The sequence below is a fragment of the Eulemur rufifrons genome, chromosome 18 (genome assembly GCF_041146395.1).
Source record: "Eulemur rufifrons isolate Redbay chromosome 18, OSU_ERuf_1, whole genome shotgun sequence".
NCBI classification, from domain to species: domain Eukaryota; kingdom Metazoa; phylum Chordata; class Mammalia; order Primates; family Lemuridae; genus Eulemur; species Eulemur rufifrons.
The window spans coordinates 69354267-69379237 of NC_091000.1; the positions used below are offsets into that span (position 1 = coordinate 69354267).

Here is a 24971-nt window from a genome sequence, read left to right on the forward strand (position 1 = left end):
TCTTTCCTTTCCTTTCCTTCCCTTCCCTTTCCCTTTCCCTCCCTTCCTCCCTCCCTCTCTCTCTCTCTCTCTCTCTCTCTCTCTTTCTTTTTCTTTCTTTCTTCCTTTCCTTTTTCTTTTCCTCTTTCCTTTCCCCTTTCCTTTCCTTCCCTTTTCTTTCTCTTTCCTTTCCTTCTTTCTGATGGGAACCTACATCATCCATGCATCAGGTGCCATAGTTTCATGCGATCCTTCTGTGTGGTCTAGCACCCGGCATTTGGGTGAGCTGCAGACAGCTGGCCCATATTGGTCCAGGCCAGTTAGGGAGGCTGAGAAGTCCCATGTCAAGGGACCACATCTGGTGAGAGCCATTTTGCTGGTGGGGACTCTGAAGAGCCCTGAGGCAGCACAGGCTTCATGTGGTGAGGGAGCCGTCACCCAATTTTAAAAGCATCTACGATTTACGTCCCAATGTGTAGATTGTACAGAATCAAAATGTAAACCTTCAGCATCTATATGTGTGTCACCCACAGCCCATTTAGGGGATCATTTCTAATTTTCTGTTTGTTTTGAGAAAGGCCATGATTTACTGTGCATAAGTAAATTAGGATAATCCTTTCAATATCTGTTTTTATATTTGAATGTTGATAAGTGCAATTGGCTTTGTATTTGAACTTAAATTTCCTATTTGCCTTTTATGTGAATTCTGTCTCTGATTTCTCTGGCTTTACTACTCTTCTCTAAGATTATTTTTGGATGTTTTAGTAACTAGCTCCTCCCACCCCTGCTTCATTGATGATGGTCTAAGATGGTTCTCCTTCTGAATTCTGACTTTCTATATGGCGTAACTTTGTCATAATTGTTAGGCTAATGCTTTGGAATTTACATTAAATGTTTTTTCTGTCTTTCCCTTCAAAATTTTACCTATTATTTAGATAATATGATCATCCTCCTATCATTCTCATTGCCTCTTTTCTAGTTTTTGTGCTTTTATTTTGATATTTGTGTACTGGACATTTAAATTCCAGCATTTACATGCTATCTTCATTCACTCAGCAAATAAGGTGCCAAGCAAGGTTGCAGGCATTGTAGACACTGCAGAGAACAAGATAAGACCCTACCCTGACAGAACTTACATTTTCATAGGGGATACAGATAATAAATAAGTAAACATAAAAAAATAAAAGTCTCAAGTGAAGAAATGAAGCAGGATAAAGACAGACATAATAAGCCTCAGATGTTCTTAGGGAGGGAGAGAGGTGGCGAGGAGCACAGGCATGCAGAGGGGACAGCCAGCGCCAAGGCTCCACACAGGGACATGCTGGCACCCAGCTGAGGACAGCAGGACTTCATGGGAAATACGTTCTATATCGCAGCTATTGGACTTTGCTATGATCGTGTGAAAACAATCTCAGAAAACGCGTAAATGAATGAATGTGGCTGTGTCCTGTAAAACTTTATTACAAAAACAGGCAGCGGGCCAGATTTGGTCCATAGGCTGTAGTTGTCCAAACCCTTGATGTTTTCATGTGTTTCAGGATCACACTTCTAACCTTTAAGAGTTGATCAGTTATAAAGTGCTGTTCTGATTTTTTTTTTTTAAAGGAAGCCACTCAACTCATTAGTTTATTATAAAACACTTTGTATACAATTGAATTTAATCAGTCAATCTTATCCTTAAGCATGTTGAGTATCAAACATGTGTTTAATTCTTGATGGAATTACCTGTAAATCTGTAGACGCGCAGCCATCCTCCACCCTCCCGCTCGTATTCCCCTGCCTTGTTTACTGTCTTCAGCCTCACTGCTTTTACTCCTTTTCCATGAGTTCTGTCCTGTGAATAACAACCTACTACTTAGCTAAACTGGATTCCCTAGCATAAGTAAAAGCTTTTAAGTTGTAAAGAGTTTCCTTATTCTGTGTTCCAGTGTTTGAGGTGCTTACACAGGAACCTTTGGTTCACTGTGAATATAACATATGCGTATATAATATAGCCAGTATATATAACATTCATCATGTGTATAACTTGATAACCACCACTTGGTGTAGCTTCACTGTCTTAGTTTAAATAAATACTTACCTGTTCTTGGGATTGAGTAATATACACATACAAAATGCTTAGAATGATTTCTGCCTGGTACTGAGTACTTAAAAACTACTAGCTATTCTTTTCGTGGAGCTGTTTAGGCATCATGTACGTAAATGAAAAACTAGCGAAGGAAAGAAAAAACCCCACAACATTCTGTTTGTTAATCAGACTTGACTGATCCCTTGAAAAAGACTGCAAATATCACTGGATACGAACTTATGAAAATGATCATTTCGGGCATGGTTTCTTAATCTGCAATCCATGAATCCCTGGCACCTGCAGGCAACATTGTGTGTGTGTGTGGGGGGGGGGGGCGGAGAGACTCAGCATAGCTGAATCTTGCTTTTGCAGTGAGCACTGTTCAGGAGCAAAGACCTGCTCTGAGTCCTGGTTCTGCTCCTCCTGGATAGTGTGACTTCTAGCAACTCCATTTCTCTGAGCCTCAGGACCTACCTGGTTTCTCTCTCTCCTAGGATTGTTGTAAAGCTCGAACAAAAGCACTTTTAAATTATAATGTGTCATACAAATATATAGTTGTGGCATTATTACGGTGAAGAAACTATGACCAGAAGAAGCAGTTGAGTGCTTCTGCTCAAGGGACACCACCAGGTGGTCCCAGAGTCCTTACACCCCATCTCCCAAGGCCTTCTCGGTGCACTGTTTCCTCAACATGGGACCACAGGTTTTCCTGACAACAAAATTTCCAGTGCCAAGGCCATTCAACAGCGGAAAATTGGCCTTTTCAGGAAATGGTACTAGGGCAACTGGGTATCCATTTGCAAACAATGCAGCTGGTCTCCTGAACTCGCACAAAATTTAACTCAAAATGGATGAGAGAACTAACTGCAAGAAATAAAACTATGTAAATCTTAGAATAAAACATAGGATTAAATTTTAATGATCTTGGGTCAAGCAAAGCATTAAATATAACACCACACACAAGTGACAAAAGAAAAAGTAGATAACTTAGACTTTTGTGATTCATAAGACACCAGTAAGAAAGTGAAAAGATATTAGTGAAAAGACATTAGGTGCTGCAAGCCTGTATTCCTAGCTACTCTGGAGGCTGAGCCAGGAGGATGGCTTAGAGTCCAGGAGTTTGAAGCCATAGTTTGCTATGATTGTGCCTATGAATAGCCACTGCACTCCAGTCTGGACAACATAGTGAGACCCTGTCTCTTAAAATAAAAAAAAAAAAAGTAAAATAACAACCATCATAATGGGCAGAAAAATTGCATCTGATAATGGACTTATGTCTGAAATATATAAAAACCTTTTATAACTCAACAAAATGACATGACCCAATTTAAAAGTGGGTAAAAGGATTCAAATACACATTTTCTACAGAGAAGAAATATAAATGTCCAATAAGCACATGAAAAGATGCTCAACATTACTTATCTGGAAAATGCAAATCAAAACCACAAGATACCACTTCACACCACTAGGATGGCTGTAATCAAAAGACAGACCACAAGAAGTGTTGGGTAGGATGTGGAGAAATTGGAACCCTTACTCAGTGCTGTTGAGAATATAAAATGGTGCAGCCACTTTGGAAAACATTCTGGCAGTTCCTCAAAATGTTAAACGTAGGGTTACCATGTGACCCAGCAACTCCAGTCCTAGGTGTATACGCAGCAGAAATGAAAACATGGTAAGTGAAAGAAGCTAATCATGAAAGGCCACATATTGTATGATTCTTATTTGTATGAAATGTCCACAACAGGCAAATGCATAGGACTAGTGGCTGCCAGGGTCAGAGTGGGAGTTGGAGTGGGAGACTGAGGAATGGCTGCTAATGGGTACAGAGTTTCTTTTTGAGATGATGTAAATGCTCTGGGATGAGATGCTGGTGATGATTGCACAAGGTTGTGAATATGCTAAAACCACTGAATTGTAAACTTTAAAAGGGTGACTTTTATGATATGTAAATTATATCTCACTAAACTGTTATAAAAAAGACCGAAATGGTCCCAAATTTGCCTTCTTGGCTTTGAAAGATTAGAAAAGTGAAATCTATTTTCTTTTTCCTTTCCTTTTCTTTTCCTTTTTGTTTTCTTTTGTCTTCTCTTTTCTATCTTTCCTGCCACATGAGCTTTATTCACAGGCCTAGATGACATGACTTTAGTGGTCTCAGTGGGGTCCCTGGTGAGCAACTGCCTGAATGCCATGGGCATATACAGAGACACAGCTTCTGCTCAGGGGACACTCAGGACTGTGCAGTAATGAAGGCTGGTAGCCATACTCACCCAAAGAGGGATTTTTCCAGGTGACGTTTGAGGTTATTCACAGTGCAGCAAGGGAAGCGTGTTTGCCTTGTGCCTGGCTGTATTTAGTGTGTGTGTAAACCAGTGACAAAAATTTTTAGCTTCATTATTTTAGGGAATCTAATACTAGGTTAATTTGTTCATTATGTATACATAGAGATAATTTAAGAAGAAAGCATATCAGTGACATTTATTTTTTAAAAGTACTTTAAAGAACTACAAAACATTGATTTATTCCTCAACATCCATTTAGAAGTTAGTCATTTTACATATATACACATTAATATCTTGCTGTATGCACTGTATCTCATAATACAAAAAGATTACATGTGTGTATAATATACTACAAAGTTATTCTTGTATCTTAATTTAAAAGTAGAAAACAGAACAATCCTTTTAAAAATCAGCTGTGTTCTAACACACATGTTCTCAGTCTTCTGTACATAAAAATCAACTGGGGCTCATTAGAAATGTGTTTCCTGGGTTGCCAACCCCAAGGGATTGGTTCAAACTGAAATTGTAAGGAACGCCTCAGACAGTTCTGAGGACCAGGGGTTTGCCCTGTGATAAACTGTGTCCTGCGGACTCCAGCCCAGAATTAGCAGGTAATAGGAGTGTGGTTAGAGTGTCCTTCACATTGCCATAGGCAGTTAATAGGTATTAAGATATTTTCTGGCCATCCGATATAGAAATAGATGACATCCACACTCTTATTCTGTTAGAAAACGATGGCATTTACTCACCAGCATAACACAGTCTTGCCACCCTGCCAGCACCTGTGTGGTGCCGGCCCATTCACGCAGCCCTGTGTCCACCCGCTCTTTCCAGATTTCCTTTGACTTAGCCGAATACACTGCGGATGTTGACGGCGTTGGCACCTTACGGCTCCTGGATGCAGTTAAGACTTGTGGCCTTATCAACTCTGTGAAGTTCTACCAAGCATCAACAAGTGAACTTTATGGGAAAGTGCAAGAAATACCCCAGAAGGAGACCACCCCTTTCTACCCCCGGTCACCTTATGGTGAGAATGCGCGTGCACAGCGTTCTTTGTGGGCGTTGGGGGTGTCTGCGTTTCTTCTTTCGTTCTGTACATGTCTCACGGCTGAAGTCATTTGGGCGTGAGATTAACATTAAGATAGGCTAAAGTGACTAGACTTGTTGAGAAGCATACCTTTATACATTGCTAACTCAAGTATTTGCAGCCATTGCCTCCGGGGTGAAATTACCACCTCACTTCACCAATCCGTGTTCATTCAACCCTTCCATACAGATCACTTTAAAAGGAAAATTAGACTCAACATGATTCTTTTCCTAAACTATTGTGAGATTGTGTTGAAGTGATAAGGTTTCATGTTTTTTATTTCCCTGATAAAAGTTTCCCTGAGCACAAACCTTTAAAAAAAAAAGAACCCAAAGAAAGACTATTACATGCAATGTACTTGTAAAGAATATGTTCATGGAAGACTTCAGTGATAAAATTTCAAAGCAGTTTGACTGTTAAGCTCCCCAATTTTTTACTTTCTAATTCTTAAAAAAGGGAATAAGACCTAAGAAAAGTCAGCTTGATATAGTGCACATTATAGTTGAATCTATTAGATTGTGAAAGAATGCACTATGGGCATTACAAAAGTAAGAAATTCTTAGATATTTTTCTGGTGAACCGGATTACCTGGCATAAGAACCTTTATTTTGTCTTTTGCTTTTGATGTATTTTTTTCTATTTTGATACATTGCAAATATAATTTTGGTGAGTTGTTATTGTTTAAGGTGAGTGAAAAATCACTGTCTTTTATAGTAAACTCCATTGCTTTTTAAAAATTATTCCAACAGGGGCAGCAAAACTCTATGCCTATTGGATTGTGGTAAACTTCCGTGAGGCATATAATCTCTTCGCAGTGAATGGCATTCTCTTCAATCATGAGAGTCCCAGAAGAGGTTAGTAAATACACTAATTGAAAAGAGAATGTCAGACTTTAACACCAACAACAAAAAGTTGTATGTTTGTTCGGTATGTATACTATAGAGCCTGCAAAAAATTTTGCATATGGTTTCTATTATGCATGTCAGAAGTTGTAAATGAAGAAATGTAAATCCAGCCTTAATTTTTAAATTTTATTTTAAATTTGTGGGGGGTTTTAATTCAACATGTAGAACTAAAATAGTGTTCCAGTTTTACCATTTTCATTAGTAGGATTTATCAAGCATATTTTCAACTTAAGTATTAGGAAGCTTCCGTATGAACACAAAGGAATAAGTAGTAAACTAACGGTTGGTTCTGGAAGTTACTGCTAATCACATAGACTAAATTTGTAGAATCTGTATTATTTTTTACTTGGAATCAGTCGGATATTCAATATTTTTTTTTATATTCAATTAAACAGACACCCGGAAAGTACTATGCATCTTGAGTGTATTTTAAAATAAACGTGAAGTCATTTTATTTTTATTTTTTTTAATTTTTAAAAATTGTCACATAATAATTATACATCTTTATGGAGTACATAGTGATGTTTTGATACATACAATGTATGGTGATCAAGTCAGAGTAATTACCATATTCATCACCTCAAATATTTATTACTTGTTTGTGTTAGGAGCATTCAAAATTCTCTCTTCTAGATAATTGAAAATCTATAATAAATTATTATTCACTATAGTCACTGTACAGTGCTGTAGAACACTAGGATTTATTCCTTCTATCCAGCTGTAATTTTGTATTCTTTAACCACCTCTCCCCCCTTTTCTCTGAAATCAGTTCTTATATTTAGAAGCATTATCAGGTTTTTTTTGAAAACCATATTTGTTTGCATTGGCTTGTTGCCTTTTCATAGTTGTTGATGGGACTGTAGCAATCTGATAGCTCTCCTGTTCCCAGTGTTAGGTTCTAAATGACAAAATGTATACTCCTGTTATTACTTCTGGTTTACTGAAGCATGAGAACCCATTACAAAGCAGGCACACTGTTTCCCAAGTAAAAATTATCTGTATAATTTCCCAAGAAGTTTTATTAAATTTCACTATCATTTAGTCTTTCAGTCTGAGAACAAGTGAGAAGTCTAATGATATAAGTTGTTTCATGCCCAACTAATAATGCTTATAATTTTTTCAGTGAAATTTTATGTGACTGTATAGCTACCTAATTAAACTAACAAGTCAGGAGAAAAGATTAAAGTGACAGGTTTATGAAAATATCTTTAATGTCAGTACATTTTTATTTTATAATTGCTTAAGTTAAAAATTCCCGTGATGGGCATTTAAAGCATAAAAACCTATCCTGTCATCTTGGTTGCCCAAAAAGAAACAAGTTAATGAGCAGCCAGAAACATTTCTTTAATTAATTTTATGTTTCTGGGTGCCTTTAATAAGGGGAAAAGGAAAAGGAAGATCTTAGCTGTCTTTGCCAGAAGCACTTGGCTTGCAGGGTGCTCAGAGAATCCATTGGTAAACGGTAATCCCTGCCTCTTTACTCACAAACATGTTTATACACACCATTTGGGTTTCTGTATTCTTCCCCCCTCAGCTTTTCCACCTGGAAAAAATATAAGTAGAAGTTAATTGTTGTGAATCAAGTTAGTCTAGGGGAAAGCCTTCTTAGGTTGTAGAGTAAAAAATAAATTTAAATATAACTCTCCCCAGCCTTCTACTTGTGTACTGCTTTTTATCCTTGTGGATATTAATCACTTTCTTTTAAAAAACATTTTAGAAGTAATACTTCATTTGAAAGAAAATCAAAAAGTAGAGGAGAGTATAAGGAGAAAAAGTTCTCTCCCTCATCCTGTCAACACTAACCTCAAACCTACTGCTAACATTCCTTGAGAAAGTTCCATGTATCTTTAGACATACAAAGAGGGTTATCCTATACATTTTGTTCTTTAACTTAGAGCTTCTGTTAAATATTTAAGAACTTGACTTTGTAGTATATACCATTTTGTTTTGTTGTATTATATATCTGGAAATCCATGATATCTCATTTTTACTCTATGTAATCAAATAATGAAAAAATATAGAGGTACATGTGAAAATGATTTTAATACTTTTATATCTAATACCTAATATTTACAGCATTTCTTGAAACTTAAAAATTAATTTTTAAATTAAATTTATCTGATACTAAAGTTGTTTGCCAAGATTAATTTTTTTTTTTTTTTCCCTTGGGAGATTTCTTTGGCGGACTGAGAATTCCTTAGTGGCAGGACTGTGTTGTGTTCTTAAATCTCCAGCTTTAAAACAGTGCCTAATTGGCTAGTAATCATTCAGTAAATATTTTTAAATGAATGAATGAACGAATATCTCCTGTTTCAATAAAAGTTTAACTTGACAGCTAGGTGATCTGAGTTAGAGAACAGTAGAAATTTATGAGATAGTTTTAATAAATATTATTTCATTGATATGCATATTAGTAATTAAAGCTAATAAAGTATTCTAAAGTAAAGATTCAGTCTGATATACAGTAAAAAACAGATAAACTTATTTTTATAGTTAATCTTAGTTTGTATACCTACAATTTGCTATGATACTTTAAGTGGGTTTATTTTCTTACATTGGTTGAGCATTTATTACATCAATCCTTTTATGCACTGTTATTAGAGGGAAATGACACTTTTTTTTCTAGGTGGTACAGTAGTACACCTCAATCCAGTCCTAGGCATAAGATCACAAATGTCCAGTTAGTAGAGCCAAAGTTGATGCAGTTTTTGGGGGGACATATACTTTTACCTAACAAAAAATAATTGACAGGATCCCTTTTGATTGTGTGAATAACATTCCATGAGAATTTCTGACTTCAAAAAGCATGGAATAGGTATTTTTTTAATGTGAAGGTAGGCTACAACAGAGATTGCCAAACTATGACACAAGGGCCAAATCCAGCCCACCAGCCCATGTTTGTAAATAAAGTTTTATTGGAACACAGCCAGATTCATTTCTTTACATATTGTCTGTGGCTGCTTTCTCACTGTAGAGTCCTGTACCCAGCAGAGCCTAAAATATTTACTGTCTTTGCCTTTAAGAAAACATTTGCTGGTCCCAGCTTTAGCCAGTTAGACCCTCAAAATTTAAGAAGTTTTCAGGTGTTTATTGTGGGTTTCTCCCAAGGTAGCAAGGTAGTCTTGTAGAAAAATTTCCCACAAATGTTAAAGTCAAAGCGTCCGTAGTGAACCAATCCTTAAGCAGAATTCCTGAAGGGTTTTGGCCAGCTGGAGTTCTGTTGTCCTCTGCTGCTCTACTTAAGTGAGCAAATCCTCTGAAGGACCAAGCACTGTGACCAAGTGCTCTAAGGGAAGGCTAATTGTCAGTGAGGTGTGGAATCAAACAAGCTAGTAACTGACCACACATTTGCAGCATGGTTCATCCCAGCAACCACAGCTCCTGAGCTTGGATTCTTTCTCATGATGTTTTTGACTGCCTTAAGTATCTATGGTTAGCATCAAACCAACAGTCAGCAATCACTGATGTAGGGAATGAAGCTGATAATCCAATGATTGTCCTCTGCTTCCCTTATCAGCCATCATTGAATGCAAGACAGTGGATACACTCATGCTGTAGGCTTGCTTTTTATAAAATGGAGGCACTTTAGTAATATTTACTACAAAATAGTGAATAATAGTTAAAATTTTAGAATTACATGTCCATAAGGCATGAAAATGTATATATCAATGTATGTTTTATGAATAACTATTATGTGCTATATGCTGATCTTCACAGACATTAACAAGGTGACTGTATTCCTATATAGTCAGTTTGTTAGAAAGAAAGAATAGACAGTTACGTACCACACAGCACTGTTTTTGGTCAACAGCAGACTCCATGGTGGTCCAATAAGATTATAGGACAATACCGTTACTGTACTTTTCCTAAGTTTAGGTCTGCTTAGATACACAAATGCAGATAACCTCATTTTATTGCGCTTCATAGATATTACTCCCCCATTTTTTTTTAAATTGAGGGTTTGTGACAACCCTGCCCTGGGAAAGTCTGTTGATGCCATTTTTCCAACAGCGTGTGCTCACTTCCTGTCTTTGCGTCATGTTTTGATAATTCTCACACTATTTCAAACTTTTTCATTATCATTATGTCTGTTATGGTGATCTATGATCAGAGATCATTGATGTTACTATTGTAATTGTTTTGGGTAACACAAACTTCAGCCATAGAGGACAGTGAGTGTGGTCGGTAAATGTTATCTGTATTCTGACTGCTCCACTGACTAGCCATTCTCCTGTTTCTCTCCTTCTCGGGCCTCCCTAGTCCCTGAAACAAAACAATATGGAAATTAAGCCAATTAATAACCCTACAATGGCCTCTCAGTGTTCAAGTGAAAGTGAAGAGTTGCACGTGTCTCACTGCAAATCAGGGCTAGAAACGATTAAGGTATGTGGGGAAGGCATGTTGAAAGCTGAGACAGGCTGAAAGCCAGACCACTTGTGACAAACAAGTAGCCAAGTTGCAAATGCAAAGGAAGAGTTTTTGAAGGAAATTAAAAGTGCAACATTAGTGAGCACACAAACGAAAAGAAAGCAAGATAGCTTTATTGCTGATATCCAAAAAGTCTGAGCAGTCTGGATAGATCAAACCAGCCACAAATTCCCTTAAGCCAAAGCCTCATCCAGAGCAAGGCCCTAACTTTTTAATTCTATAAAAGCTGAGAAAAGTGAGGAAGCTGCAGAAGAAAACCTTGAAGCTAGCAGAGATTGCTTCATGAGGTTTAAGGAAAGAAGTTGTCTCTAGAACATAAAAGTGCAAGGTGAAGCAGCAAATTCTGATGGAGAAGCTATAGCAAGTTATCCAGAAGATCTGGCTAAGATCATTAATGAAAGTGGCTACATTAAACAATAGATTTTCAATGTAGGTGAAATAGCCTTCTATTGGAAAAAGTTGCCGTTCTAGAACTTTCATACCTAGAGAGGTGAAGTCAGTGCCTGGCTTCAAAGAACAGGCTGATTCTCTTACTAGGGGCTAATGCAGCTGGTGACTTTAAGTTGAAGCCTATACTCATTTACCATTCTAAAAATCCTAGGGCCCTTAAGAATTAAGCTAAACCTACACTTCCTGTGCTTTATCTGTGGAACAGCAAAGCTTGGGTGACAGCATATCTGTTTACAGCATGGGTTACTGAATATTTGAAGCCCAGAGTTCAGACCCTACTGCTTAGAAAAAGATTGCCTTCAAAATATTTATTGCTCATTGACAGTGTATCTGGTTACTCAAGAGCTCTGATAGAAATATATGAGGAGATGAATGTTCTTTTCTTGCCTCTAATGCAATATCCATCCAGCAGGCCATAGGTCAAGAAATAATTTTAACTCGCAGGCTTATTACTTAAGAAATACATTTCATAATGCTATTAGCTGCCATAGATAATGATTTCTCTGATCTGGACAAAGTAAATTGAAAACTTTCTGGAAAGGAGTCACCATTCTAGAGGCCATGAAGAACATTTGTGATTCATGGGAGGAAATCAAAATATCAGTATTAACAAGAGTTTAAAAGAAGTTGATTCCAGCCCTCATGGATAACTTTGAGGCATTCAAGACTTCATTGGAGGAACTAACTTCAGATGTGGTAGAAAAAGCAAGAGAACTAGAATTAGAAGTGGAGCCTGAAGATGTGACTGAATTGCCACAATTTCATTATAAAACTTGAATGGGTGAGGAGTTGCTTCTTACGGATGAGCAGAGAAAGTGGTTTCTTGAGATGGAATCCATTCCTGGTGAAGATGCTGTGAATAATTTTGAAATGACAACAAAGGATTTAGACTATTACATAAACTTAGTTGGTAAAACTGTGGCAGGGTTTAAGAGGATTGACTCCAATATTGAAAAAAGTTCTGTGAGTAAAATGCTATCAAACAGCATCACATACTATAGAGAAATCTTTCATGAAAGGAAGAGTCAATTAGTATGGCAAACTTCATTTTTGTCTCATTTTAAGAAATTGCCAGAGTCACCACAACCTTCAGCAAACACCATCCCAGTCAGCAGCAATCAACATGGAGGCAGGACCCTCCCCCAGCAAAGAGATTATGACTCACTGGAAACTTTGATGAGCATTTGCATTTTTCAGCAAAAAGTATTTTTTATTTAAGGTATTATGTACATTGTGTTTTAAAACATAATGCTATTGTACACTTAATAGGCTACAGTGATATTTGCTTTATTGCTATGGTCTGAAAACTGAATCCAAAATATCTCTGAGGTATGTCTATACTTACCATTGTGTTACACTTGCCTACAATGTTCAGTAAAGTAACCTATTGTACAGATTTGTATCCTAGGAGCAATAGGCTATACCATGTAGCCTGTTGTATTTGGCTATATCATCTTGTTTGTGTTAGGATGATGTTAGCATGGTGATGAAATTGCCTAAATATTTATTTCTCCGAACTTATCCCTGTCATTAAGCAGCACATGACAGTACTGTATATTTTTTAATTAAAAGAGTATAGTAGTCTATCTACTTATCTGAAGTTTTGCTTTCTACAGTTTCAACCCCCTGAGTTCAGATCAGTTTGAAAATATTAAATGTAAATTTCCAGAAGTAAACAATTCATAGGTTTTCAATTTCACACCATTCTGAGTAGCTTGATGAAATCTCATGAGTCCCTTTGTGAGTCATTTGGTAGCTGTCTTCATCATCAGATGGACTGTCCTGCTATTGCAGTGCTTGTGTTGAAGTCACCCTTATTTTACTTAAGGGCCCCAACACACAACAGTAGTGATGCTAACAGTTCAGATATGCAAAAGAAAACCTGTAAAATGTTTTCTTTAAATGAAAGGCGAACATTCTCAACTTAATAGGGAAAGAAAAAAATCGTATGCATCTTTTATCCATGAAATTGTGAAGAAGGAAAAGGAAATTTGTACTAGTTTTGCTGTCGCACTTCACGCTGCAAAAGTTATGGCCACAGTGCGTGAGAAGATGGTGAAGGCATTAAATCTGTGTGGGTGGAAGACAGGGACAGAAACGGGTTCTGATTTGATGGCAGTCAGGTTCGGTACAGGAGGTCTTGGACTGTATCCTCCTTAGATAAGAGGGGACGACTGTAAATGTTTTATTTCAGTAATAAATTGCACAAAGCTGGACATGTATCTGAAAAACTTTTCCTCTCATTTTATTTCTTCAAGCTTGAAATTTTGTGTGTACCTGGCTGTGTCATTTACGTATTTCTATATTTATATCTACCTAAGTCCAGTATTCCTTTTGCCAAAAATGTGGATATGGTGATCCCTTTCTACTGGAAATGCAGATTTATATGTTCTCTCTCTCTTTTTTATTTATTTATTTTTTTTTTTTGAGACAGAGTTCACTCAGTCGCCCACGCTAGCGTGCCGTGGCGTCAGCCTAGCTCACAGCAACCTCAAACTCCTGGGCTCAAGGGATCCTCCTGCCTCAGCTTCTTAAGTAGCTGGGACTACAGGCATGTGCCACCATGCCTGGCTAATTTTTTCTATTTTTAGTTGTCCAATTAATTTCTGTTTTTAGTAGAGACAGGTCTCACTCTTTCTCAGGCTGGTCTTGAACTCCTGACCTTGAGCGATCCTCCCGCCTCGGCCTCCCAGAGTGCTAGGATTACAGGCGTGAACCACCGCGCCCGGCCTATATGTTCTCTATTTAGGGAAGAAGGTTTTGTTTATTATCTAGAACCATTCAGTTTTTGTATGGAAATTGACATGTACAAAACTTTCTTGCCTTTCTTGTTAAATTTCTTTGAAAAACTAAATAGTAAGACTGATATACAAGGATGTGAATTATGTAAGTTCAACTATGGGAATAATACTAAGAGATTTTTAATTATTTTAAAATAGCTCATAAATGGGGATTTGGAATTTTTTCAAATACATTTTTTTATCTGTAATAAAATCTACTTTTAAATTTAAGATTATTCTACATATGGAAGCATCAAAATCAACACTATTTATCGAAGCCAATAATAACATTTCTAGTTCCGGTTCATTATATTAAAAAGAAAAATGACAAGAAAAACTACTATTCATCACCTGCATAGTGTGATCAGTTTGCTAATTATGTCCTAATTCCTAACATGTTGGCAGAGTACTTTGGCATATTATGAATACAAATTGGTGACCTTTAAAAATTATAAATAACATTAATGTAAGTATATTTTAAATTAAAGAAAACATTTTGAATGATATTTGAGGAAACAAAGAAGGGTATCCTGCATTCTACTTTCAGGAAATTTCAAAAAAATGATTAAATTAAACTTGATTTCCTGACTTTGATGACTCGTAGCCATTGTTAATAAAGGGTAAAATAGATAATATCAGGGTTCTGTTTTATTTTTTTTTTTCATTTTGAATGTGAATCGTCAGTTTTCAATGTGAATGTAGAATTAGTCGCTGAGGTTTCCTACAGCCAAGGTTTCTGACTTTCCAGGGTCCACATCCTGGAGGAGAAAGCCCTGGCCAAGAGTAAGTTCGCTGCTGCTGGGTGTGGGCAGGCCCGGCTCTCACCCTGAAGGCACTGGCTCTGCAAAAGGAAGTCAATTGAAGATTTCCAGTCTTTCGATGAGGATAATTTTCTTATGTTGACTCATCTTAGTCTTTCAGTCATTAGGAAAGTCTGGGTAATACTGTGACCGCCACTTCCAGAACTGACTGAAGAGGTAATGTTTGGCTAGTGAGCCTACCTCACAGGCCGTTGGTTACCAGCGGTGAGTCACTTACAGCGATTGGCTTCATCCCTGGATACCTGTAGCCTGAGTAAGAAATCATGCTCCGTGTTGACAGAGCATTCCTTCCATTCTCCTCCCACTCTTTTTCTTCTCCTTTTTAAGTGTTTAAGGATGGGACATTTACTCAGCTCTGGATAGGGTATTATCTCTTCTTCCCCACGTTTTCTCCTTCTCTTTCTTCCTCCAAGTTCTGCTAACCGCTAGGCGATGCTCTCTTCTTGCCAAGTGTAACTGTGCGACCTTCTCTGTGATTGTGGGGCCTTAGGAAAGACTCCATCACTACCTTCCTCCCCCAGGAGCTCTGTTTAGAATTCGACAAGAACCTAGTAAATGCCACCGAGAGGCTGGTGTACATGATCATTCTATTTTATATTTCATTCTTAGTCAAGAAGTATTTTTTACCATTTGAGGAATCAGAGTAATTTGGTTGTTACCATCATCATCATCATCATCATCATCATCAAAACAGTGAAAAATGTTATACCCATCAGTTGTTTGTATTGCATTTGGCATAGTAATTTAATACTCTAAAGGTACTTTTAGAGACATTTTGACTAACTTGTTTAACCTAAACATTTCTTTATGTCTGTGTGGAAATTAACTTCATATATACATTTATTTTTCTCTCTTTTAATTTTAAAAATGTATATTAACCCATCAGATACTATTCTTTCTTTGAAATAACTTCTAGAACACAGCCAGTTCACATCCACTTGTGTGTATTCTACCAAAATATCCTCAGAATTTATGAGATAGATAGGAGTTTAAAGATCATTCCATCTCATTTTTTTCATAAATGAAGAAACTCAAGCAGCATGATATTGAGTTGTCCCAGGTCATAAACCTAATAAGTGCTGGCACTGAGGTTAGAAATAATCCTGGAGGAAGAAGTCACGTAAGCATTGTTCATATGGTGGAAATAATATATGTATGAATTTTAGAGTTGGAACTGGAGCAAACTGACCCCTATGAGGCAAAGTGGGTAACTGGACTTTGCAATGAGGTAGTGAACAAGTTGAAAATTTAACATCTCAGTTGCTGTTATCTTTGCAAAAGATAATTAGATTGATTAAAGGCAGTGTTCCTTTTTGATGGTTAGAAGAAATAACCACAATAAAACATTAGAAATGAATTAAAATATAAATGTGATAAAAATATGAGTTTCATCAAGAATTTGGCAGTGAGAAGGAATGGAACTAATGTAAGATACATTAAAAATCATGTGGCAATAAGAAGTTATAAAGTACTTTAAATATACCCATAATTAACAGTTTGAGACTACCACAAATGGATAGTGTACTACCACTGTTTAGATACGGAGCCATTTTTAGATGATATAGCATATTCCTCTAAATATGGGCTTCATAAGAAATCATGTATATCAGTCTAAACACAGTATTCACCTGACTGAGAGAATATGACATTTTAAGGTTCATGAACTTGTGGTTTTGAATTTTAGTTCTGAGCATTTTTTTTTTAGGTGCCAAGCATTTTACTTTGTAAAATGTCTCACTACATTTATTATCATAAATTAATCTTCAGAATCTTTAAACTGTAATTCATGTAAAAATTAACTAGATAACTCATAGTAAAATTTTGGATAATTTTCCTCTTGATTTTTTTCCACAGATTGTTCTTTATTTGTTGCTGTAAAGATAAGATTAATGCTCTAGGATAGTGGTTCTCAAGTGGGGGTGTGGGAATGAAGGGTAGGGAGAGAATGACTTGCCCCTCCCAGAGGATATGTGGCGATGTCTGCAAATATTCTTGGTTGTCGGAACAGAGGAGGGGGCTACTACTGGCATCTGGTGGACAGAGGCCAGGGATGCTGCCAAACATCCTGCAATGCATAGAACTCCGCCCTCCCTTTCTCCAACAAAGAATTATCCCGTCCAGATTGTTGATAGTGGTGAGGACGAGAAATCCTACCTTAGAATTTCACCCCTCAAATTGTTATCACAGAATCTATATGAATGCCATCTGTAATAGGATCTTATTTTTCTTTATATATCACTTTTACTTTGCAGTAAATTCTTCGAAGAACTGTAGCAAACATTTACCTGAACAGAGGAGGAAAACCTTCTGGTTTACATAGCTCCCTGTGAAGCTCTTAGCCCTTAGGTGTTCTGGTCTGCTACAGGTCAGACCCAGTTCTGGGAAACCCAGAGAGCAGAGTTGAAATTTCAGGACTCTTCTAATCACTGGGGGCCGAACCCTCACTTTAGCAACACACTGATCTACAGAGCTAAGTTGAGGTGGGTGTAGGGCCATCTCTCACCTCCCAATTCAATGAACATGTTTGCTTTTTGTTATTAGGTATAATAGGAACAAATTTTTCATTTGGGATTAAGTTTTAGAGTCTAGCTTTGTAACAACAATTAAAACTGGTTCATTATCTTTCAATGCATAGGCTTATAGTAATATTAGTGTGACAGGTTCACTGTATAGGAGAATTTTCTTTTAAAATTAATTAGAATTCATAGATATTTTAGTGCTTTAGGAAGTAGTATGCATGATAGAAACTGAATAACTGGAACTTGTTTTTATTTAATCACAAGAGGCAAGAAACACTTCTTTCTGTATAAGTATCATATATAATGTATATATAAATAAAATAATCTTTTGAAAAATTATTAAGTTAGCATTTGCTAGTCTGACTAGCAAATTGAAATCATGCTGCTATAGAAGTATCAAGAAACAGGCAAATCAATATCAAACAGCTTGATATTTTATTTGTATTTGTCTGTCAGAGGTGCTTTGTGATGTTTTTAGGTGAGCATCAGAGCTTTAACTTATTGAAAAAAATTTCAGCTGCCCATTGTGAAATCAGGGGATGAAGTAATCTTCTGTTAGAGTTCAGTAGAGCATTATAGGTTTTACACAATACCATTTTGTCTGTTCATAAATGGTTAGATTGTTGGCCACTAACCCTGGACCCACCAGGTTCTGGGTGGCCTTTCTGGTTGGGGCACAAAGTGACATCATCTGGTTTACCATTGCATTTGTAGACTATGATACTTCACAGATGACATGAACACTTGGCGATTGCAAAGCTGTCTGGCCCATGTTATTCTCTGTGGAGAGATGAGGTGTAATTGCTTAAACATAAAAGACTTTTGAAGCAATCCTTGGTCTAATGGAGGTGGTTATTACCACCAAACAATATGAAGTCCCTCCTACCTAGTGTGGTGCGACTTTTGGGATTTTAAAATTGAATTCGAGGTTTTTCTTTAAAATGTTTCATAATTTATGTGACATTTATGTTTGAAACAAAACTGATGACTGTCTGATCTCACACAGCACACTCCCTGCAGTATAACCAGGCAGTGTACACAGAGCGCTTGGCCACTCACCAGCTCTGTGCATTTGGGTGAGTTACTTACTCAGATCTCAGTTTCCTCATCTGCACATGGAGAGGATGATAATGCTCACCTGACAGGGGCAATGTGCGCATCATCTTTCTTATCAGGTCACTGTGAAGGTCTCGGGGGAGAGCACACCTGGAAAGATTAATCCAGTGCCTGGTAGCATTGAAACATTTGTTTGCTTCCTTTTCCTTCATCTTCTCTTCCCTCTTCTTACATTTTCATTGCTGAGTCCTAGAGAATTAGTTTCTTTGCTCCTCCCCTTCCAAGATGAAAGACCCTGTTGGAGCAGCTCTGTTCGGGGACTTGGTGGCTACTGGTGTAACACGGGGACAGTGAGAAATGTGAATGCTACAGGGCCAGCCAACTGGAGATGCTCTTGAGCTAAAAGCCAGGAATCTATCAATGATGTTTGCAGATGAATTAGAGTTGTTACTGAGATGTCCTTGAATAGATAAAATGTAAGTAGTATTAGAGGATTGCTGGAATCACAGGAAAATCATTTACAGAGATTTTTCCGGGTAAACCAGTTAACATCTGAGTTAGGGAAGTCAAAAAAAGATGATGATGAATGAAAGGATTATGGATAAATACCAAAGACCTATGAAAAACTCTTTAGAAAATTTTTAAAATGATTCCTGTACTTTTATTAATGCTTCTGTGAAAATCTTACATGAAGTATGTATAGTTGTGTCAAAAACATTATAACCGAGAAAAATAACTTTATTTTTTGGCTATATTAATAAGAAATACATAGGTATAATTATAATTTAAATTTCATTAATTATAAGATAAATTGCAAAATTTTTTCAAGATAACATTTTGGGTTTTTTTTCAAAATGTAGTTTGAGTCAGAATTTTCTTTTTTGCTATTTGTTATGGAATTTTTTTCTCCCTTTTAATTGGTTTAGATAAGGATATAGAAGTATTCAACTACTTAGAGTCCATCCAAGTTCTACCACTTACTAGCTGAGTAACTTTTGGCAAGTTTTATAATCTCTCTGACCCTCAGTTTTCTTGTCTGTAAAATGGGATAATCATAGTTATGAGCATTAAAGGAAATAGTGTAAGTAAAGTCATTAACACCACTGCTATGAATGTGTCACCTAGAGATGTGGGTTTGGTTTGTGCCACCTTGCAATTTAAAATGTAATAATAGTAAAGGGGAAAACGAATAAAGGGATACATGACTTGTGTTCCCTGAAAAAGTTAAAGAGTTAAGCTTTCAGAGCTTGGTATGTGATAATTAAAGTGGATAAGATATGATAAAGTAACTTATTACTTTATTGATATTGAGCATGAAATGTTAGAAGAATAATGGTCTGTGCTTTTGTTGTTTATGGACTATTTAATTCCCAGAAATTGTTACATAGACATTCCTGGCATAGACAGACCCTAATGATGAACAGAATAAAAAATTCCCAGAGTGAGCAAATTTTATGTTACAGAAGGCTTATTTCTGCCGTCTTTCTTTCTTTCTGTTTCTGCTGTTAAGATTTCTTAAACAGCGCTAAAACAGGATAACTAGCCCTTGAGAGAATGCAAGTAAGGAGGTGAAAATTCAACCTGGTCACAAGGATAGCTTCCTGGCAGTGAGATAGGTAGATGTGCGGCATGATTTTATCACTGGAAAAGGGGAGCCCCAGTACCCACACAGTGTTTAAGAAGGCTGGGTAAAGGTGCACAGGAAACAGCTCGATCCTGGCCTGGGGACCTCTTAGGATCCTAACAGTTAATTTGTACAAAAGGAATAAACTTTTTTTTTTTTTAAAGGAAGAATACATTTCTCAGAGGAGCACTTAGAGGAAGACAAAACGTAGGTCACCAAGAACCTTAGTACTAATGTATCCCTGTGTGGGCAGCCATAGGACTGCACGCTCAGAAGTTCACGGTGGACATTTGATCACAAGTGCTAGACATTAGGGAATGTTTCCTATATCTGCAAACACAGGGAAATATGTATTAAAGGAAGCAAATATAAGATAGAGAACTGAAAATATATATAAAAAAGACAATCTACTCTGGTATGCCCAGCACTAAAATGAGCTATTATACAGTATGTGAAAAAATGACATGTATATTTCTCTCTAAAACATGAACAGACTTGCTGGACAGGGCCGAATTGTACTCCGTTAATTAAGATGGTTGGTTATGAAAATGAAATTGCTTTTCTGGACCAATTTGGGGTGTGGGGACTGCAGGAATTGAGTGCTCCCCATGCAGTATGGCTTAGGAGCTCGATGGCACCACTGCCTGGAGGAGGGCCACCGACCGACACATCTGTGGGTGGCGGCGAGTGTGCACATCGAGCCTCACCTAGTTGACGTCCATGGTGGCTGTGCCTGCCATACATTCCTCCTTTCTCCAGCCTGTGGGTGAGCCCTCTGGTGCTGCCTTCCTCAGACCTCCCACATCTGCTTGATGTCTTCAGCATACTCCTTTTTCCTTGTTGGATTCTAAGTGCATCTAAGAATTTTTAAACACAAGGGCTTCTTGAGAAGTTAAAAGTGTTCCTAAGCTGATAGTTTCCATTTTTTAATTTTCGCTTACAGGACTGCTAGTGATGGTTGTAATGGTGATGATTCCACAGCAGCTAACATTTAGTTAGTTCTGATCACCACCCTGTCACTCATCTCCTTTAATCCTCATCATAAAACTGTGAAGTAGGTATGGTTATGTCCATTTTACAGGAGTTTATGGAGGTTAAATTGCCTTCCCATCATAAGTGAGGGTGTAGGATTTGCACTCAGGCAGCTTGACTCTAGAACCAACCATGTGACAGTTTGTGGCTGCTCCTGAGGTGGCCTGTCCCTTCCACTACACTTCGCTTCCCAGAGTGGGCTTTGTTCCAGTCACGTCGACTCCCTTTCTTGACTGACTAATTTTTTTTTCAAGGCATTTATTCTTGTTTGCCTTTTTGTTGTTTCTTCTTCCCTTTCTTGGTTGTTCTTTTTATCTGAAACTGAAATGATGAAGTAAAGTATGGAAGCAAGTCATTCACCTGCATTTTGTCACATAGTTCACATCGAAACTGGGACTAAGCCATCTCATAACTCAGTCTGTTAGCTTTTAAAACTGTTTCATGGTGTTTAGTTTATAGAAGCTGTCCCGTAGGTACCATGTCAATGATGTGGCTGGATGATAAAGTGCATTAATTTTTAAGAATTATTTATATCATTTGTATGTTTCCTGTGATGGTTAAATCAGCTTTTTTGTGAATCTGTTGACAATATTTGTTCTTAGCTGCTTGGAAGAATGTTGGGTTTTGCAGCTAACAGACATTGTTTTCATGCAAATCAAATAAGGCCCTCAAGGGCCATATGTGCAGACTCAAATTCAAGCCAAGGCTTCTAGAACCAAAAACAAACAAACAAGGAAAACAAAAACTTGTGAAACAATTTATCTCCCTACAAATTATGGTCTAGTGTCAGCATGTCATAAAAACATCTCTTCTAGCACTGACCAAACGCTTCTTTTGCTCCCTACCTGTTCCAGCAAGTGTACCTCACGCTTCACTCTTGCTTCTAGTGCAGGCACGGTTTCTGCCACTGGTCTGGCGAGCCTGAGAGGCATACCGCTGCCTCCCGCATGCTCCTGCATCTCCCAGGCCTCTGGCTGAGAACCCCCAAGAGATAAGGAACCTCAAGCAGGTGTAGATATTATTTAAAGAGAGAGGCTAAGTAACAAGAAAGAAAGTCCTAATTTCTCTTTCTTATGTTTTTCATTCATATATGTATTCTGTATAAACAACTAAGGCAGTGTTTGCTAACTGGCATACAATTCTTAGAAGTCATCCTTTATTTCTAATTATTTTTGCTTTTGGAATCTGACCCTTCTTGAAAACTGTTTGAAGTCCAAATCAAGTAAGTGTCAGCAACAGTTATTACAGATAAGACAAGGTTACTTGCTTTCCTTAGGTGAATAAATTTATCTTTCGTGCTCATTTGTTTTCAGAGTATGGCATGTACTTACTTTTCTGTGATAGAAGAGAATAACAGACTGTATCATGAGAGCCAAGTAAGACTATTGTGGAAGGAGATACAGTTGCCTCATTTTGTAGACATTTATCTTGTCTCTATTTTCTGTCATATGAAGAATTTGAATCAAAGGCCTTTTGAAGATTTTCTTACTTTACAGTCTTCATGCTAGCATGGCTCTAAGCCAATACTGTTTTTTAAAGTTACTTTGAACGTGAAATTTGTATGGAGTGGCCCTGCTTTGCTTTGTAAATGTCACTGCACTTCTGAGTTGAGATGGAAGCTGAAGAGACATTTTAATCCAAGGGGCTTAGGTCTGAGCATTGTCAAACAGAAGTACAAACATTGTTTTTCTGTGAAATAGCTATTAATTCTGAAACAAAGAACAAACATAATATAAAATGATGTGGGATAAGTCATTTTTTTAAATGCTACTAAGTAATTTCTACAAAAAGGAGTAGAATTCAAAAGATGATATACATAACTCTATATTATTCCCATGAGTTGTTCGTTTTTCCATGTATTGACTGTATGGAATTTGATACTCTCCCACGATGGAAAGCTTGATCCTTCTCGGTTACATCCCTCCTCTGCCCACACCACCTCTTATCACAGAGGCGAAGTCATACACAGAGGTCCCTACAAACAGGCAGGCAGAGAAGAAACTCTTTTGTGTCAGAAGAGAGACAAGCTAGTATGACCAGGTAATTTCTGTCTCCTTAACTGGCATGTGTGCTGTTCTCTTTATGTTTAGCTAGTATGCATGTTCTTGAAAAACAAACATCAGTTGAAGAGTTTAATCATTTCTGAGAATCTGGAATTATGGCAGAAGGAATAAAATACCTAGGCTCATTATGTGCTAAATTTATAAATGAAAACATATCTTACTGTCTAACTGTGGAGTAGCCCAGCTTCCCTCCTTACCTCTTCAGAAAATGAACTTCTCTCGTGTGCTAGGTACCGTGTTAGACCCTGGTGAAAGAGACAGAACATAAGACTTGTCTTTAGAAGCTCACAGTTGTGATGCGTAAGCTAAAAATTGCAGTGGAGTGCAGTACGAGCAGGTGGGCTCTGCAAGAGCTGGTCCCCCGGCGGGGGAGGGCTCGGGAAACCCTGCACACAATAGGCTGTCACTGGAGAGGACTATGAGGGGGACAGGGCAGGAGGAGACACTGGGAAGGTGGCAGGCGACAGATCACATAGGAACCTTATGGCCGGTTGGCTGGATTTTGGGGTTTTTTTTTTAAATTTATTTTTTTTATTTATTAATTTTTTTTGAGAGAGAGTCTCACTCTGTTGCCCGGGCTAGAGTGCCATGGCGTCAGCCTAGCTCACAGCAACCTCAAACTCCTGGGCTTAAGTGATCCTCCTGCCTCAGCTTCCCAAGTAGCTGGGACTACAGGCATGTGCCACTATACCCGGCTAATTTTTTCTCTATGTATTTTTAGTTGTCCATATAATTTCTTTCTATTTTTAGTAGAGACAGGGTCTCACTCTTGCTCAGGCTGGTCTTGAACTCCTGAGCTCAAACGATCCACCTGCCTCAGCCTCCCAGAGTGCTAGGATTACAGGCATGAGCCACCACGCCCAGCTCGGTTGGCAGTTTATAGCCACTGAAGAAAGAGAGGGTTGTAGTTGGATTTGCCTTTAGAAATCATAAAGTTTTAGTACAGATTCTGGCTGGAAAGGGACTCAGGGCAAGAAAAGCCCTTGGTAGCAATGACAGTCCAGAAAAGAGAACAATCAGGACCTGGGTCACATGGACTCGCTTGTAGAGTTGAGACTTGTGCATCTGTCAGGACTCTGGGTTTAGAAATGACAAAAAACTCATGCCAGGTTTATGCAGAATAGGTAGAGATAGACATAAGGTTGTATGGGTGTAACTCAAGTATGGGACTGGCAGGGGTATCTGATCTCAGGAACAGCTGGAACCAGGCAGACACTCAGATTTCTTCAGGGTTCCTCCTCTTTGTCTCTTATCTCCATTTGATTTTCTGTCTTGGCCTCATCTTTCTTTCTTTTTCTTTCCTTTCTTTTCTTTTTCTTTTTTTCTTTCTTTCTTTCTTTTTTTTTTTTTTTTTTAGAGACAGGGTCTGTCTCTGTTGCCCAGGCTGGAGTGCAATGGTGTGATCATAGCTCACTGCAACCTCCAACTCCTGGGCTCAAGCGATCCTCCTGCCTCAGCCTCCCAACTAGCTGGGACTACAGGTACACATATCCACATGTGGCTAATTTTTAAATTTTTTTGTAGAGTTGGGGTCTTGTTATGTTGCCCAGGCTAGTTTGGAACACCTGGACTCTAGCAATCCTCCCACATTGGCCTCTTCAAGTGCTGGGAGCTCCTTTTGGAAAAGGCCTGGGGAAGAGCTTTCATTGGCCTGCCTTGACCAGTACCCACTCCCTCGACCATTCATGGTAGCCAGGAGAGCGTGGTTCTTTGAGCCAGCTTATACTCTTCAATTAATCAGTGTGGTCAGAATGGCAGGGTCGGGTACTCCCATTAGGACCATGCATAGAAGGGAAGAACACAACAGTGCCCTTCAGGGGAATCTACATATTAGACAGCCACCCCAATCATGGCCTGCTAGAGCCTGGATATGGGAG

The 24971-nt window shown here is 37.9% G+C and overlaps 1 protein-coding gene across 3 annotated transcripts in view; it reads left to right on the forward strand.

The window, feature by feature from the left end:
- GMDS (GDP-mannose 4,6-dehydratase) overlaps positions 1-24971 on the forward strand; it is a 602981-nt gene that overhangs the window by 271063 nt on the left and 306947 nt on the right. For all 3 annotated transcript variants that reach the window (XM_069493190.1, XM_069493188.1, XM_069493189.1), the window contains exons 5-6: positions 5164-5356; positions 6166-6270. In XM_069493190.1, coding sequence (XP_069349291.1) covers positions 5164-5356; positions 6166-6270 — 298 coding nt within the window. The remainder of the gene's footprint in view (positions 1-5163; positions 5357-6165; positions 6271-24971) is intronic.